The sequence below is a fragment of the Mustelus asterias genome, chromosome 18, assembly GCF_964213995.1.
Source record: "Mustelus asterias chromosome 18, sMusAst1.hap1.1, whole genome shotgun sequence".
Taxonomy (NCBI): Eukaryota; Metazoa; Chordata; class Chondrichthyes; order Carcharhiniformes; family Triakidae; genus Mustelus; species Mustelus asterias.
In genome coordinates this window covers 65,710,036-65,729,775 of record NC_135818.1, presented here as the reverse complement: position 1 = coordinate 65,729,775, position 19,740 = coordinate 65,710,036, and the positions used below count along the sequence as shown (strand labels likewise).

At 39.6% G+C, this 19,740-nt stretch overlaps 1 protein-coding gene across 4 annotated transcripts in view; it reads right to left on the bottom strand.

The window, feature by feature from the left end:
* Window positions 1-9,042: 9,042 nt before the first annotated feature.
* Window positions 9,043-19,740, bottom strand: part of ppm1aa (protein phosphatase, Mg2+/Mn2+ dependent, 1Aa) — a 30,308-nt gene continuing 19,610 nt past the window's right edge. For 2 of the 4 annotated variants that reach the window (XM_078234218.1, XM_078234215.1), the window contains one exon: window positions 9,043-11,411. In XM_078234218.1, coding sequence (XP_078090344.1) covers window positions 11,382-11,411 — 30 coding nt within the window. In that variant the 3' untranslated portion in view covers window positions 9,043-11,381. Of the gene's footprint in view, window positions 11,490-19,740 lie in introns of all 4 variants that reach the window. The other 2 variants (XM_078234216.1, XM_078234217.1) reach the window with 1 other exon arrangement.

The window sequence follows — 19,740 nt, the reverse complement described above, 5'->3', positions numbered from 1 at the left end:
GAACCCATGTCCCTGGAGCATTAGCCTGGGCATTTGGATTACATTACCACCCTTGATTACAGAAATGGTGGCGGAGATTTTGGATCATTGTATTGATCTATAGAGAAGTGGCATGGACTCGGTCTAATTTGCCTACCGTATTCCTGTAGCCTTGTAAGATGCCCATCCAATTCCCTGTACAAATCATTCATCACCTCTGCTTCCACTAGCCTCGGACAACAACATCCAAGTCCATTACTACTCACTATTTAAGTTCACTTTCTCTCTGCAACTCTTGAGCAAAACCCCCTCCAGTTGTGTTCCCCTAGTGCTTGTACCATACTGTGCTGGGAAGTTTTTGTTCACCTTATCCAAACCTGTCATAATCTTGTACACCCCTATCAATCCTCTTTACACCAAGGAGCACAACCCCCGCTTCTCCAATTTAACCTTGCAGCTAAAATCCCTCATCTCTTGAACCAATCCGACAAATCACTTCTATACCCTCGCAGAAACCCTCACATCCATTCTAAAGTGTGTCAACAAAAATGAAGTAATGTGACAATACTGTGCCTTTAAGAAATATGTGTCATGATTCTTGTGAGGGGACTATTTTATACTTCAACTCTGATTACGGTGCCAATTGTCTACAACCAGCAACCCACATGTTGAGCATGCAGAAGAATAACTGGGGTGTTTGTTTTAATCTGAGATAATATTGTTTTGTTATTTTTAATGTCATCTCCTGAGGTTTCAGGGTAAGGTTTAATTAGGTTGGTTGACAAGAGAAAGTCACGTAAATGGATGGAGCTAGGCTTACAGAGAGACAAGCAGGCAGTTGTCAGGTGTTTGCTCCCTCTCTCCCTTTTTCTCGAGTTCTGCTGTGTGAAGATAAGTCTTTCTCTGGAGGCTGTTGTCAGAGTCAGAAGACATGTATCTCTATCTCTGGTCAGATGTGTTAAAAGGCTTGAGGACTGGCAAGCCTGTGTTTTTGCTAACTGATTCTGAAGGAGTTACACCTGAGGGAGATTGCTTAGATTGGAACTAGTAGAGATAGCTAGTAATTAAGAATTATACCTTGTCGTTTTTTAAAAAGTTAAAATGTATAGTTAAATAAAGTTTGTCTTAATAAAAGCTTCCTAGTGGGTCAATAGAATACACCTGGAGTGAAACACCTTATGCTCTCATTAATGGCAAAATCAAAAATAGTTGGGGGGGTCTAGGTTAAATTCATAATATCACCTTGGAGTTTCTAATCTGGTCTCTGACAGTAAATAATCTGTTGTACTCAAAACTCTTTTGGAAGCTCAAAATCCCATATGCTTTGCTAACCACACTTTCAATATATCCTGCCACCTTCAATGCACAGGCCCCTCTGTCACTTTTACTTTTTAGAACTATCGTTAAGCCTATATTGTCTCTCCCTATTCCTTCTAATGTCCTCACACTTTTCTATATTGCATTCCATCTGCCACTTCTCTGCTCATTCTGCTAGCTTATCTCCCATTGCAGTTACTGTTGAGTACACCACAAAGTTTAGAATGACCAGAATTGAAATTTTACATTTATTTCCAGTATTTAAGTCATTCATATAATATATGAAAAGCAGTGGTCCTAGCATTGACCCTTGGGAAACACCACTATCTTCTGTTCTCCAGTCTGAAAAACAAACCACTTAACACAATTCGTTGTTTTGTCATTAAGCCAGTTTTTCCTCCAAATTGACAGACCCTCCTATTCTGAGCCTCAATTTTGTTAACAAGCCTAATTTTTTTTTTGTCAAAAGCTTTCTTAAAATCCAGACAAACGACACCCATTCCTTCCCCTTCATCAACTTTTGTGTTTCCTCAACAAAAATTTCAATTAGTCAAGTACAGTTTGTCTTTCACAAATCTGTGCCGGTTCCCTTTAATTAACATACTTCCAAGTGTCTGTTCATTCTTCTTCCCATTATCATTTCTAAAACTTTAGCCACCACTGATGTTACACTGACCCGTCTGTTGTTACAAGGAAAGTTTCTTCTCCCATGACCAGATTTACCCAATTTGCTATGGACAATCTATCTCATTTAGTTGAAGTCAGCCTTACCTAAATTTTGAATCTTAGCAACTGTTTAGCATTTCTCCCTTTCAAGCACTACATTATGATTACTGTTCGATAGATGTTTCTAAAGTTAATATACACTTCCTGGTGTTCAAGGACATACTGTTGATGAAAACTATCCCAAGCGCAAAAGAAATTCGCTACCTTTCTAGCATGTGCTGATCTGCTTTTCCCAATCCATATGAAAGTTAAAATCCTACATTAAAACACCATTTGTCTAATCTTTATATTTTTCCTATCATTTCACAGCCATGACCAAAAGGCCTAAACATAATTCACACCAGTCTGAAATTGTTTTGCGTCAGCCACGGCTCAGTTGGTTGCAGGTTCAAACGAATTACTTAAGCATAAAGATCTAGGCTGGCACTCCAGTCCAGTACTGAGGGAGTGTTGAAGTGTCAGAGGTGCTATTTTTGTAGATGAAACATTAAACTGAGGTCCTGTCTGCTCTCTCGGCTGGATGCAAGGATCCCATTGGCACTATTAGAGGGTAATTATCTGTCGTCCTGGCCATTATTTATCCCTCAGTCAACATCACAAATGATTATCTGGCCCTTATCACATTGCAGTTTGTAGGAAATTGCTTTGTGCAAATTAGCTACCACATTTTCTACAATAGTGACTACAGTTCAAAAGAACTTCATTATCTGTAACACACTTTGTGAATCCCAGTGGTCTTTAAAAGCACTCTTAAATGTCATTCTTTTTCTCTTTTCTATTTCTTAATTCAGCCTAGTCTCCTGTGCCTGTTCACCTCTCATTATATCCTCTTACCATTGAAGTGATTTCATTCTTAATCACCAAGGCCAATCCTCCTCTACCTTTTCCTAGACTTTATGACCTTGTATATTTTGTTCTCACACCTGATTCCCTTATTGGGAAATGTCACATCCTCCAAATTGAATTTGTGCTTGCAATTCATTTGTTCACTATATTTCTATATTATCAACACTGAAAAGTTTTGACAATGAGACTAAAAATTAACACTCTTTATGCTACTTGCACAACCTCCAGCATAAACATGAAACCACTAATTGGAACTAATGCATCCAAGCTGGAGTTCATTTGTCATACGTCAATTTTAAAATTGCTGCATTTTTCTGCCTGCTTTTCCATCCCATATTCACACAAATTCAATAAAGCAGGCACTAGATGCAAGTGTAGCCCTACCAGACTTCTCCCAATCCCCTCACATTGTGAGCAGATACTGACTAGGAACCTGGCAGCTTTCTGCAGAAGACAATGTTACTGAGATTGGGAATTTAACTTGAACACTAACATTCTAGGCAGGTAAAGTACTGAGAAAATACTGCACTGTTAAGGGGTGCTGCCTTTCAGATGTGATGTTACACCAAAATTCAGTCTCTTCATTCAGGTGGATATAAAAGATCATAAGCCATTATTTTAAAAAGGAGCAGGGAAGTTAATCATTACATTGTGACCAATATTTATCACTTAGTCATCACAAAAACAGATTAGCTGATTATAATCGCGTTGCTATCTGTGGGAACTTGCTGTGTACAAATGGTTGCCTCGTTCCCCACATTCTTGAAGTCTAGTTACTGTTGCAAAGTACATCATTGGCTGTAAAGGACTTTGGACATCCTTGGATGGTGAAAGATGCAATATAATTGCAAGTCTTTCTAACTGTGGATAATCAAGTATGCATCACACATTTATCCCTATGATGTTCTCATTGTGATGAGATTGATTTTGGGATATTTTAAAAGGTATAACATACAAGAGGAAGATCCAGTCAGCAAGCTCCATGTACATGTCACACGTAAAATATTACACACTGGAATGTATAGATTTCACCAAACATGTTGGACTTTAAAAAGTACAGCAGGTGCTCCATTTTTACTCCACAATTAATACATTTGGAAACAGGGTAAGATTTTTTCAAGATTGAATTATTGTATTAGCATGATTTTTCTCTATCCGCTTATAATTTCATTATGCTACATTTACATTTCTCAAATTCAATCTTTTCTGTGCAATATATTATAAAATATTACTAGCATGGATATCCAGCCACAAATAAGTTAGTTTTTGTTAATGCTGGGTCATAATAGTGTATTTATACAGCAAATGTGTTCTATCACTACTGACGTTTATCCAGAATAGGAAGACAAATTTCAAGGTCTTGCAAAATTTAACTGATTCCTAAATTGCAATTTTTATAAGGTGGACTACAGAACCTCTCAGCATTGCTTGAATGACAGTAGAATTAATGTATTGTGGAAATGAGGGAGAATTAAATAATTGAGAATTTTTTTCCTGTAAGGGAAATAATTTATCTTTAATTCGTGGAAAATATTAAAGGATTTTCCTTAACTATGGCAGGTAGATAATTAGGTTTATTTTTAACATACCATTCTTGGGATAGACAAGCAGATGAATACATCACAAATATTAGTATTTAGTACTGTAGTAACATTGATTCTCTGCCCAATTAAGATGCAATTTTCTACAGTGAAGGCCAAAAATATTTTTACCATTTACCAATTTACATTTTCCAGTGTTATCCTTGGCTCACTTGTAGCACACTCACACAGTTTGAAAGTCATAAGTTCAAGCGTCATTTCTAATATTTGAGTACATAATTGAGGCTGACACTGAGTGCAGTGGAGTGCTGCACTGTCAGAGATGCTACCTCTCAGGAGACATTAAATCAACTCTGTCTGCCACCTCAGGTGAATGTGAAAGAACCTGTTTTTTGTTCCCCCACTGTCATTGTCAACATTTATCCTTTAACAATAATCTTTATATATTAATACCCATTTGTTTATCTCAATGCTGCTGATGAAATCCTGTGTGCAAATTAGTGGTCATATTTCCTAAAACACTGATTGCACTAAAACAGATTTTCATTGATTGGGATGCACTTGTCGACATTGATGTCACGGAAGTTTTTGCTTTCTCTCCATTCACTTTTACCCAATATCTTTCTAATAGTTCCTAAAATAGCTTATGCAAAACATTTTGAAAGAATGTTTTAAATTTAGTATTTCTATTCCAATTGCCATCCACATTTTAAGATGGTTGGTACCTCCAGCATCATTGCTCGTAAGTAAAAACAGCTGCTGTAACTATTTACATCACAATACAGTCATTCCCCAATCACCGGTTTTCTTTTTAAATGTTCAGGTAGTCATGTTCCAACTCCCTACTGTATTTGACAACTGGAACTTTGCTTTTCGAAGTTTTTATGGAAAAAGTTGAGTTCTTGCTTTAATGTTATATTTTAATAGAAAAAAAAGACTTGTTCTTACATCAGGTTGATCACTACAAGCAGATCCATGCAATACTGTGTTTCACTACTCAGTGAAGCTGAACAGAATTTTCTTACTGAAAGACAATTTAGTGTTACAAATACAACATATTAGATAAAGTGAAACTGGTTTAAAGCAGTATGTTACACTCGCCATAGGAATGAATTCAGCATCTATAAAAGAGGAAGAAACTAGCACTGATTGTTTCAAACTATGGCAAATAAATCCAGATGTCCATGAGCGAGTATTCCAATTCTATACCCACAACTGATTTGTGCTAAACCAGTGTAAAATTATTTTGGTGAGACATTCAAAACATAATTTTTCATTTGAACCATACAATGAAAAGTTGACTACACTGGTGGAAAAAATACACGAGAAATTGATTTGGACCCAAAATCTTTTTCCAAATTCCACTGTGAGCCTAGGGTTTTCTGTTTCAGTAACTTTTCACTAGAGGGACAGAGATTACAAACAACAAACTCTGCCGTGCTGTGTGAATGTCCAAACTGGGGGGTAAATCATAGTTTCTAGGAGTTTCAGGAACAGATCCTTGGATGGTGCTTTGTCAACAAACCAAATCATACATCTGAGAACCTGGCATCTAACATGGTCCCGGGGCTCCGATATCTATGTACGTGTATGTTACAAACTAGTTCTGATGGCAAACGGTCAACTTAGCAAAGAAATGATATTCCGAAGTTTCATAAAATGTTTTGAACAATTTATTAGGCCCCTTTTTAAAAGGGTGTTGCTGACTACCCATTTTTATTTCATATTTTTCTTCGTGCTGCACAATTGGAGATTAGCTGCTAACTAATTGTCACATACAGTATTTGTATAGTGTGATTCGGAGTTAGGAATGTGAGATTTGAGCCAAACAGGTGCAAAGTTATAAGAAATTTGCATACTGATATGCAGCACAAGCAAAGTGCCAACAGCAAATTTCACTAGTTGCACACGAAACGTCAACTACGTGAAGAAATATATGCACCTGTGGTCACACACTACAATAATGCACAGACAGGTCATATAGATTCCCTACAGTGCAGGGGGCCATTTGACCCATCAAGTCTGCACCGACTCTACAACACAGCATCACACCCAGGCCCTATCCCCATAGCCCCACGTATTTACCCTACTAATCCCCTAACCCACACATCTTGGGACACTAATGGACTATTTAACATGGCTAATCCACCTAACCTGCACATCTTTGGACCAATATTGCTCTTGATTCAACTATTATTGAGGGGATATAGAACACCACCACAGGGTGATTGACTTTCTCCCTCCCACCACCCCCCGCTTTATACTGGTGCAGTGTCTATCCTCCAATTCTTGCATTGAGGATCGGAAGCTCAGGGATTTAGATCACAAAACCGTATCTTATACTGTGCAATGTTGAAAACTTATAAACCAATGGTGCACCACACAAACGATGTTTTCCCATTGAATTTTTTAAAATATAAATAGCAAGCCATTTTGCATGTTACTTTTGTTATAAATTCAGGTGAATAGGTAAATCTTCTACAGCACTAATTAAGTTTTTGCCTTGTTTAAACAGTCTTTCATGATTAAATCACAAACAAAATTTTTCATCACCCCCATTTATGCAATCTTCATGATTTAACTCTAATAAAAACACAAAAATATAATGCAATTGCCTGACACTTTAATTAATGGCACCTTCAAGCCATAAATATATTTCAAACCACCACAGTCTGCAAACATAACACAGGCATATGCAATTTGTTCAATTGACTCCAAACAAATAGTACAATCTCACAGTTAGGAACTAAATTCACACAGTATTTCCTTTGGAGTTGGAATCAGTACATTATACAAAATATACAATTAACAAGCTTTTTGTAAACACAATCTCAATTTCAATAACAGTTTAATTGTTGTGAACAATAATGTACCAAGTATTGTTACACAATTCTACACGTCAAACAATGCATTTCTAGTGTAAGATAAACGGAATAGAAAATTTAAATTACTTCTCACTGATAGCGTAATTATTTTCTATGCTAAAGTTATTAAAATATTTTCCAATGCCATTATCTTTTAATCTGAAAAAATATATATCAATGTGCAAGTGAAGTCTAGCAAAATGTAGATGCAAGCTGATAATGGACACGATAAACAAACAATATATCTGTAGAGGATGACTATGGCAATTCACAAAGTTTTCTTCTAAGACAGGCACAGCAAGTTTTAGACAGATGCGGCATACAATCCCTTCTTTTGCAATGTGCTCAGACAAATGTTATTCTAGAACTTAGTAAGGCAAACTGGTGTGATTACAGTTACATTGTCTGACAACACAACCTAAGCAACAGAGGGTAGGAAAGTTCATTTATCTGACATTTATAACACAACTGTGAGTAAAGTCAATTTCCACTTTGTTTTTCTGATAAACTATGCTTTAGATCAAATCTGTGGTTGTTCAAAAACTTGAAGCAAAGGATGAGAAGTTCTGAGTTGGTGTGCCCTCTTAAAAGCCACAGCAACCAATTTTTAAAGTGTTTCAAATACTTATAACAGTATTTCCCAAACACTTGTGTACAGAAATAAAAATGCAATTTAGAGTTATGGTATTCCAATGAAAATTTTAATGCCAATCAATTATCTGAAATATATTAAAACTAATTTTTGATTGAAAAAATAGTCCAAATATTCTAAGTAGAATAGGCCATGAACTGTCTGACAACCTAGTGAAAATCTAATTTTGAAACTGACCAGAATTTCCATAACCAGTTATCGCTTGAAGATATTTATATCTCAGACTACACATAACAAACATATCCTTCATTTAACTTAAATTTAATTTCATAAAAAAATGACAGTTCATCTTCCCAGACATAAATATAGTTTCCAAACCACTCAAATTAGAAGATCCACCTGGGAATAAAGTGTATTTTAGTTAGCAGTATTGCTAGCAATGTATATTTTATTGTGGAGGTCAGAAATCAGCCTTTATTTAAAATCACAAGTTCTAACAATTAAGAGGGCAATTCAAATATGTATTAAATTTATTAATCTTGCATGTAATACATGGCTTCATCATTTTCTGCACAAGTTCTGTAAGATATTATTTCAGGAGCCATCTCTTGTACAACTGCAAATTTCACAATAGCAAGATGATTGGAATGCACCAATGCATTATTGTAATCACAATATTGCTACTAGATCTCTGAAGATGTTATTTGTATAGCACAGCAGTGGACTCCATTCAATCAGAAGACTTGAGTTCAAAACGCTGCTGAAATTCATCTTGGTCAGGGGAAAAATTGATCAAGTCAGGTCTGCACCACAATATTACAATCAAGGGAAAATGGGAGAATACTCGGATGAAGCTGCTTCTAAAGCAATTTCAGATTTTTAATTTGATGCAAAATACAGTGAAGTAGCAATATTTATGCAAAAATAAAATTGCTTTATTAGGGGGCAAGTAGAGAAGTTCAAACATTTTGCTCAATTTTCCTTAGTTGGCTTGGGAATTATAGCCATTGTATTAAAAGAAACTTAAAAACTGTCCTCAAAGATTGATTGCTGAATCTTTTATAACCAAGTAGCACTACACCAAAACCAAAAAAGCATCTATTTTACTATCACTTAATTCTGTTGACGCTCTGTACAATGCAATTTTAAACCATGATAACAAAAGAAAACCTTTTTTGCTCTGACAAGATTAAAAGAAAATCCAATGTCACAATCTACATTTTTAGTTCAGAACATGAAAACAGCTGGAAGCTCATTCAATAGTCACTTGTATTAAACTGTCTGCTCACAGTGGTATATGGAAACCTGATCCAGTGTCATAACCAATTCCTTTCCATGTAGTTAAACCCACTGAAAATGCAGATAAACCTCCAGACAATCCGTACCATCAAGACACACATCCTCAGGACAACACACTTGTATAAAAAACTTTCCCACCTTGAAATAGACCTCTTTTTGTTTTGTTTAATCCTTCACTGTTGGAAAACAATTAATGAAAGATTTAGCCCAATGGGAAAGTAATCCTGTTACTAAATATTTGATAAAGTATTAAATACAAATAAACATTGAAAGCATTTTTTAAAAATTTTGAATTACTTGGGATACAAGACCAGCCTAAATTAATCCAGAAGTGTATTATTTACCCTTCAAGGATACATTTAGAGGTTGTTATATAATGCCTGGATTGTCAGATAGTAATGATTGCTTAATGAAGTGCAATAATGCATCCAATCCTCACTCCTACAATTTTAGAAAGACATTCTTATCATTATATCATTAATACATAATAGGAAACAACTAAAAGCTTTGGTTAATGATTAGAGTTCATATACAAAGCTTTTACATGCTTCTGATCAATGGTGGAAGTACAAAAGACAAAGAACAATACAGCACAGGAACAGGCCCTTTGGCCTACCAAGTCTGTGCCGACACAGATGCCTCTCTAATATTTTCTTGCCTCTATGTGGTCCATAGCGTTCTATTCCCTGCCTATTCATGTATCTATCTAGATGCCTCTTGAACGTTGTTATAGAATCTGCTTCCACCACCTCCTCCAGCGCGTTCCAGGCATTCACCACCCTCTGTGTGAAAAACTTGCCCCTTACATTGCTTTTAAATTTTTCCCCCTCACTCTCAACCTATGCCCCCAAGTAATTGACCCTTCGGCCCTGGGAAAAAGACTCTGACTATCCACTCTGTCCAAGCCTGTCATAATCTTGTAAACGTCTATCAGGTCCCCCCTCATCCTCCATCGCTCCAATGAAAAGAATCCAAGTTTGTTCAACCTTTCTTCATAGTCCATATCCTCCAAACCAGGCAACATCCTGGTAAATCTCTTCTGCATCAACATCCCTCCGGTATAAAGTACTTTGACATTCCAAAGCATAACAATAGTCCAACTTACTTTCGATCTGTGGTCACAAATTACCATCTCAGTGCTGGCTGAATAAGAGGATAATCCAACCCACTGGCCAATGCATGCTACCAGCCAGCTGATTTGGCCAAGTAAAATGACCCAGTAAAAGGTCGCCATCTGCTGGACAGGAAAAAAACCTAACTTTCGCTATCTATCAGCTGATGCAGCAATATTAATTCTCAACGTTTGTGGTTTGGTCTTGCATCCATCTAACTGATTATAGATAAATGAAGGCTTAAATCCATGAAGGTAAATAAGTAACATTTTAATTCTTGGAAGTGGAAGGCGTCAAAGTTGAAAGGCAGCAATAAAGTATACAATATTATAACTAAAGTACAATGCTGTGAAAATCTAGAGTGTGGTAGATATTTTATTTAACAGCAAGAACATGGGTATTCTGCCATTTAACAATATACATACCGTAGCTAGACTTTTCAAAATTAGAGACAGGGCATTATATAATCCTCAATAAATCACTTGTCCCAACAGTGTAATGTCAGCTTTAAAATACCTACAGTAATGTGGACGTTATGATTCAAGTTTAATCTGTGACATACCCAACACTTGAGCAACTCTACAAGCTCTTGGTCTGCCAAACCCAAAATTAAAATTTTACAGAGTATTCATAATCTCTGGTATTGGGACATAATTTGATGAACAGCTTACCCAAGACTCAATTTAAAGATTGAAACAAAACTTCTTTGGATGAAGAGGATTCGTCTTTTGATAAACCAAATAAATACATGGCTGCTATTTCTGTACCACGGGAATATCAGTGACTTTCTATACAGTACATGTTGTACAGAGGTCATACTCCATTAAACAGAAGCAAGTTTTTTTCAAAGAATTGCACTTTTAAGTCAATAAGATTAAAACAAACAATGCCCAATTTATAGCAGAAATAATTCAATCTTCCGTATTTTCAGCCACTGTAATTAAATCAGATCCTGGGTGAATCGTGGCTGGTCACTGAATTCTGGTATTGTATTCACACCCTTTTTAAATTTCCTTCGCAAAATCAAACAATGTTTTGCTGACGTGTGATTCGTGGATATGTGATGGCCTTGATTGTGGACGTATGCAAGCTTCGTGATTGGTAGTTACCACATCTCATCAGGGGATTGAGGATCCTTGATAGAAAAAAACAGAAGCATAACCCTTTAAAGTCTGGAGTGCCAAAATTTGCAGAAATATCTGGACAACCCAGACTGTAAAGAGTTAAGAGCCATAATAACTTTGACTGGATTTATAGTTTTCATTAAAATAACATGAAAAGCTTAAATTTTGGTGGTAGATATTTAATATAAATTCCAAGTAGCCAATACTCTGGATTTTAACAACCTCAGTCAAAGTCAACCTGCCCATTCGCATGATTCATTTTATACCAGTGATCAAATATTGACTAAAGAAACTGAGTAGCTATTCTATGGGCGGCACAGTAGCACAGTGGTTAGCACTGCTGCTTCACAGCACCAGGGATCCAGGTTCGATTCCCAGCTTGAGTCACTGTCTGTGTGGAGTCTGCACATTCTCCCCGTGTCTGCGTGGGTTTCCTCCGGGTGCTCCGGTTTCCTCCCACACTCCAAAGATTGTGCTGGTTAGGTACATTGGCCACGCTAAATTCTCCCTCAGTGTACCCGAACAGGCGCTGGAGTATGGCAACTAGGGGATTTTCACAGTAACTTCATTGAAGTGTTAATGTAAGCCTACTTGTGACACGAATAAATAAACTTAAAACTTAAATTCCAAATTTCACAAGTGTTACTTTCTGTTTTGACTTTATAATTAAACCTTTAAACATAACTGTAGTTAAAAGGAATTTATCGCCATAGCACTTAAAATTCAAAGGACAGTGCATCAGATCTAATCAAACAGAATTTTCCAGTTCTGATGGGGCATCACACACTTAGTAGAAAACTTTCTTAGGAGGGGCAGACAGGAAATGCAAATCAGTAGGAAGTGAGAAGAGAAAATTAAAAATATACAACTGGTGAAACCAATATTGTGCTTCGGAAATCGGCTGGTCACAGAACAACAAAGACCATTGTTGAGTCAATCCTTCCAGTTACAGCTGTAAGTATTTGCTTGGGAGACAGCTGTAATCTTACAGCGACAAAGGTATAGTGGAGAGAAAGGTCTGGGTAGGGGCCTGAGGGGTAAGTATATAATACATCTGACTACTTAGTATATCTTGTTCCATCAATTCAATCTGAAGAAGTTATGTCACCCTTGTAACTATGACTCTATCACCTTCAACACAAGTGATGTGACCTAAGCTTTCAAGAAAGGAGATTACAAACAAATAATTGATGCAATTAATTTTGTTCTCATTCTATTGGTTTAAGGCTACACAATCTGAAAAGCTAGCCACAAGAATATTTCTGCTTTACTTGTTTTAAGAGAGAGCCTGAAATTTTATAACTTTTTTACACTATATCCACCAATTCTGACAGCAGCTGTAGAAGTTACAACTAGATTACATACCCTGATCAGATCTGGTGCAACAGGCTCAAAAGGCTGAACAACCAGCTCCTAGTTTCTATGTTTAGGTCAATGCGCATAAGAGCTGGTGGAGGTCAACGCATGCTTTAAGCAAGCATGCAGACAGCATACTGTTGTCTGGCCTCAAACCTACAGGGTGGGTTAAATGCAACGAGAGCACATGTAGGAGGAACTTCTGCTTGAACTATTATCCCAGATGTAGACTTTTTTCTCCCACTATTTTAAAAACACTTAGTGCAAAATGCACAGTATAAAGGCAGCATATGGTGGCACACAGGTATCACATGAGTACTGGAAACTTTTATTCACTTAATTTGAGGCAATTATTTTGTTCCAGAAGCAAACTGCCCACCTGTAATAGCAACACTATATCGCCACCTCCCTCCCCCCCCCCCCCCCGCCAACCTTCTTTGATACTTTCCAAGTTGGCAATCTTTTAATGTGAGTGCTTAGCTCCTTCTCCATCCTCTTTCTAAAACTCCATGAACTGTAAATGCTACATTTCACCTGCTAAAGTGAGGAATGCTAGGGCGGCATGGTAGCACAGTGGTTAGCACTGCTGCCACACAGCACCAGGGACCCGGGTTCGATTCTGGCCTTGGGTCACTGTCTTTGTGGAGTCTACACGTTCTCCCCATGTCTGTGTGGGTTTCCTCCGGGTGTTCTGGTTTCCTCCCACAGTCCAAAAGACGTGCTGGTTAAGTGCCAAATTCTCCCTCAGTGTACCCGAACAGGCGCCTGAGTGTGGCTTCTAGGGGATTTTTACAGTAACTTCATTGCAGTGTTAATGTAAGCCTACATTAATAAATAAACCTTAAACTTTAATGCAAGCCTAGGCTTGATACAAGACCCTTTTATCTGACTTATTCAAAAATATGTGCAAAAATAATTGGAAGGGAAAAAGGATAATCGAAAAAAGAAAAGAATGTATGAGACAGGATTTATTCCCACTTGGAAATAAGTGGACGTATTAGTGAGAGGCAACGTGGTTTTGTGAAGGGGAGGTCGTATCTCACGAACTTGATCGAGTTTTTCGAGGAAGTGACGAAGATGATTGATGAGGGTAGGACAGTAGATGTTGTCTACATGGACTTCAGTAAGGCCTTTGACAAGGTCCCTCATGGCAGACTGGTGCAGAAGGTGAAGTCGCACAGGATCAGAGGTGAGCTGGCAAGGTTGATACAAAACTGGCTCGATCATAGAAGACAGAGCGTAGCAGTAGAAGGGCACGTTTCTGAATGGAGGGCTGTGACAAATGACGTTCCTCAGGGATCAGTGCTGGGACCTTTGCTGTTTGTAATAATATCTATATAAATGACTTAGAGGAAAATGTAACTGGATTGATTAGTAAGTTTGCGGATGACACAAAGGTTGGTGGATTTGCGGATAGCGATGAGGATCATCAGAGGATACAGCAGGGTAGAGATCAGTTGGAGATTTGGGCGGAGAGATGGCAGATGGAGTTTAATACGGACAAATGTGAGGTAATGCATTTTGGAAGGTCTAATACAGATAGGAGAGATACAGTAGATGGCAGAACCCTTAAGAGTATTGATAGGCAGAGGGATCTGGGTGTACAGGTACACAAGTCACTGAAAGTGGCAATGCAGGTGGAGAAGGTAGTCAAGAAGGCATACAGCATGCTTGCCTTCATCGGCCGGGGTATTGAGTTCAAAAACTGGCAAGTCATGTTGCAGCTTTATAGAACCTTAGTTAGGCCGCATTTGGAATATAGTGTTCAATTCTGGTCGCCACACTACCAGAAGGATGTGGAAGCTTTGGAAAGGGTACAGAAAAGACTTACCAGGATGTTGCCTGGTATGGAGGGCATTAGCTATGAGGAGAGGTTGGAGAAACTTGGTTTGTTCTCACTGGAGCGACCGAGGTTGAGGGGAGACCTGATAGAAGTCTACAAGATTATGAGAGGCATGGACAGAGTGGACAGTCAGAAGCTTTTTCCCAGGGTGGAAGAGTCAATTACTAGGGGGCATAGGTTTAAGGTGCGAGGGGCAAGGTTTAAAGGAGATTTACGAGGCAGAATTTTTACACAGAGAGTAGTGGGTGTCTGGAACTCATTGCCGGGGGAGGTAGTGGAAGCGGATACGGTAGTGACTTTTAAGGGGCGTCTTGACAAGTACATGAATAGGATGGGAATAGAGGGATATGGTCCCCTTCCGGGGACCATAGTTAAGTTGGGCAGCATGGTTTTTGCAGGCTTGGAGGGCCGAAGGGCCTGTTCCTGTGCTGTAATTTTCTTTGTTCTTTGTATGCTCATCTTTGAGAAACAAAGTAAAATCTTAGATTCAATATTACTACTTGTTGCTTCAAATTTTAGTTAATCTTACATGGCTTCAGCCTCAGCTAAGGTTCAGACCTGCAATTTTTATTCTCTGCTCACATGTTAAAGTCCAACAGGTTTATTTGGCAGCACTAGCTTTTGGAGTCTCAGGCTCCTTCATCAGGTGAGTGAAGAGCTGTGTTCACAAACAGGGCATATACAGACACAAACTCAATTTACAAGGTAATGGTTGGAATGAGAGTCTTGAGAGGGTCAAGCACAGGTTAAAGAGGTGTGTATTGTCTCCAGCCAGGACAGTTAGTGAGATTTTGCAAGCCCAGACAAGTCGTGGGGGTTACAGATAGTGTGACATGAACCCAAGATCCCGGTTGAGGCCGTCCTCATATGTGTGGAACTTGGCTATCAGTTTCTGCTCAGCGATTCTGCGTTGTTGTGTGTCGTGAAGGCTGCCTTGGAGAACGCTTACCCGAAGATCAGAGGCTGAATGCCCGTGACTGCTGAAGTGTTCCCTGACTGGAAGGGAACATTCCTGCCTGGTGATTGTCGAGTGGTGTTCATTCATCCGTTGTCGTAGCGTCTGCATGGTCTCCCCAATGTACCATGCCTCGGGACATCCTTTCCTGCAGCATATCAGGTAGACAACATTGGACGAGTCGCAAGAGTATGTACTGTGTACCTGGTGGATGGTGTTCTCAGATGAGATGATGGCATCCGTGTCGATGATCCGGCATGTCTTGCAGAGGTTGCTGTTGCAGGGTTGTGTGGTGTCGTGGTCACGGTTCTCCTGAAGGCTGGGTAGTTTGCTGCGGACAATGGTCTGTTTGAGGTTGTATGGTTGTTTGAAGGCAAGAAGTGGGGGTGTGGGGATGGCCTTGGCGAGATGTTCGTCTTTATCGATGACACGTTGAAGGCTCCGGAGAAGATGTCGTAGCTTCTCCTACGGACAAGCCCTCCATATACACAGGGTATGCTCAGATGAGGAGGATCGCAACAGATACCTACAGACGCTGAAAGACACCCTCATAAGAACAGGATATGGCGTTCGACTCATCGATCGACAGTTCTGACGTGCCATAGCGAAAAACCGCACCGACCTCCTCAAAAGACAAATACGGGACATGGCGGACAGAGCACCCTTCGTTGTCCAGTACTTCCCCGGAGCGGAGAAGCTACGACATCTTCTCCGGAGCCTTCAACATGTCATCGATGAAGAAAAACATCTCGCCAAGGCCATCCCCACACCCCCAACTTGCCTTCAAACAACTGCACAATCTCAAACAGACCATTGTCTGCAGCAAACTACCCAGCCTTTAGGAGAACAGTGACCACGACACCACACAACCCTGCCACAACCTCTGCAAGACATGCCGGATCATCGACACGGATGCCATCATCTCACGTGAGAACACCATCCATCAGGTACATGGTACATACTCTTGCGACTCCGCCAACATTGTCTACCTGATACGCTGCAGGAAAGGATGTCCCGAGGCATGGTACATTGGGGAGACCATACAGACGCTACGACAACAGCTGAATGAACACCGCTCGAGAATCACCAGGCAGGAGTGTTCCCTTCCAGTCAGGGAACACTTCAGCAGTCACGGGCATTCAGCCTCTGATCTTCGGGTAAGCGTTCTCCAAGGCGGCCTTCACGACAGACGACAACGCAGAATCGCTGAGCAGAAACTGATAGCCAAGTTCCGCACACATGAGGACGGCCTCAACCGGGATCTTGGGTTCATGTCACACTATTTGTAACCCCCACGACTTGCCTGGGCTTGCAAAATCTCACTAACTGTCCTGGCTGGAGACAATGCACAACACTTTAACCTGTGCTTGGCCCTCTCCCCACTCACATTGTCTGTATCTTTAAGACTTGATTACCTGTAAAGACTCGCATTCCAACCACTATCTTGTAAATTGAGTTTGTGTCTGTATATGCCCTAGTTTGTGAACACAGCTCCTCACTCACCTGATGAAGGAGCCTGAGACTCCGAAAGCTAGTGCTGCCAAATAAACCTGTTGGACTTTAACCTGTTGTTGTGAAACTTCTTACTATGCGAAGAAGTGCAGGAGCTATCAGAGAACTTATTAACTTATGTTGCTAGCCAATGATTGCACTTTGGATTGGTTTTTTTAAACCCTGCAAAAAGATTAGAATGGAACACAGAATTAAAATGGCTTGTCACAAAGAGGTCTTTTACTTGAAGGAAACAGATGTTGACAAGCAAAGCAAGGTAGTAGGACTGGTTGTGCTGCAGTTTATGGTGGAAGAAGATAATTCGAAGATTGTCATTGTGACGGATGACAGGGTCAAGCCTCCATTCACCATGGATGTGTAATCTCTAATGTGTCAAAAATTAAGCAATTCTGCCTGCATTAGATATACTGTTTTTTTTAAATTGGTCACAATTACCAGAGTTTTTGCAAATTGCAGAATGTAATTACAGGATGTAATAAAGTGATAATTTCAGGTGCTTTATTCCTTCAGAAGCACTTCTTGGCACCTTGCTGTTTAACTATCATTGTATCTCATTTGGTCAGCTTGACATTTCAGAAGCAATGTTGTATTTGAAATTTACTCTGATGGCAGATGAATGTGCGTGGACAAATAACAATAACAAACATTGATGAAAGGTCATCGATCTGGACTGTTAACTCTTTCTCTCTCTACAAATGCTGCCAAATCTGTTGAGCTTTCCAGCATTTTTTGTTCTTATTTCACATTTCCAGCATCTTAAATATTTTCCTCTTATAAATAGAAGTTCATAGAATAGAATCATAGAATCCCTACAGTGCAGAAGGCGGCCATCTGGTCCATCAAGTCTGCACCAATCACAATCCCACCCAGACCCTATTCCCATAACCCCACATATTTACCCTGATAATCCTCCTAACACAGTAAGAGTTTTAACAACACCAGGTTAAAGTCCAACAGGTTTATTTGGTAGCAAATACCATTAGCTTTCGGAGCGCTGCTCCTTCGTCAGATGGAGTGGAAATCTGCTCTCAAACAGGACACAGAGACACAAAATCAAGTTACAGAATACTGATTAGAATGCGAATCCCTACAGCCAACCAGGTCTTAAAGAGACAGATAATGTGAGTCATCTCCACATCATGACTACCACGGCATCTCCACATCACGAATCCCCCTAACACCAGGGTCAATTTAACCTGGCCAATCAACCTAACCCACACATCTTTGGACTGTGGGAGGAAACCACAGCACCCGGAGGAAACCCACGCAGACACAGGGAGAACATGCAAACTCCATACAGACAGTGACCCGAGGCCGGAATTGAACCCAGATCCCTGGCACTGTGCCACCGTGTTGCCCCCTATTTTAGTGGTGGGGAAACTATTAGAAGGCTAAGAGGAGATTTGATAGAGATGTTCAAAATCATGATGGGGCTGGACAGAGTAGATAGGGAGAAACTGTTTCCACTCATAAAAGGATCAAGAATGAGAGGGCACAGATTTAAGCGATTTGTAAAAAGAAGGAAATGTGAATATGAAAAAACTTTTTCACACAATGGGTGGTTCGGGTCTGAAATGCACTGCTTGGAAGTGTGGTGGAGGCAGGTTCAATCGAGGCATTCAAGAGGGCATTAAATGATTACTTGAACAGAAACAATGTGGGATTGTGATTGGCGCAGACTTGATGGACCGGGTGGCCTCCTTCTGCACTGTAGAAACAAACGGGCAGTGGCACTAAGTCATGATGCACTTTTGGAGAACTGGTGCAGACACAATGGACCGAATGGCCTTTTCATAGAAATCATAGAAACCCTACAGTACAGAAAGAGACCATTTGGCCCATCGAGTCTGCGCCGACCACAATCCCACCCAGGTCCTACCCCCATATCCCTACATATTTTACCCGCTAATCCCTCTAATCTACGCATCCCAGGACACTAAGGGGCAATTTTAGCATGGCCAATCAACCTAACCCGCACATCTTTGGACTGTGGGAGGAAACCGGAGCACCCGGAGGAAACCCATGCAGACACGAGGAGAATGTGCAAACTCCTCTTTGCTGCATCGTAACAATTTGTGATTCTGTGAGACCATTATCAGAGACAAAAAAATTAATTCTCACTTGGAGAAGCAGGGGTCCATAAAGGGATAGCCATAATGAATTTGTTGAAGACTGATCATGTCTGTCAAACTGATTGAATTATTTGATAAAGTAACAAGAGATGTTTGGTGAAGATAGTGTAGATGCTTACATATGAATTTTAAAAAGATGTTTGATAAAGCACCATTTAAAGTGTCACAAGTAGGCTTACATTAACACTGCAATGAAGTTACTGTGAAAATCCCCTAGTCGCCACACTCCGGCGCCTTATTTGAACAATTGGAAAACGATGTATTAAAGGGATGATGATAACTTGGGTATGTAAATGACAACTGGTTTGGCGTGTGCAGTGGTGAACAGATGCTTTCTCTGAGAAGTATGCAGTGAAAAACATGACAACATAGTAAATAGCAAACTGGATAGTAGCAGACTTCAGCAGGACATAGACTAGTGAATTGGGTAGGCATATAGCAGATGCAATTAAGTGTCAAGTGATTAACTTTGGGAGGAACATGAGAGGCAATATAGCCTAAACATTGCTATTTTGAGAGGATGCAAAAGCAGAGGGACTTTG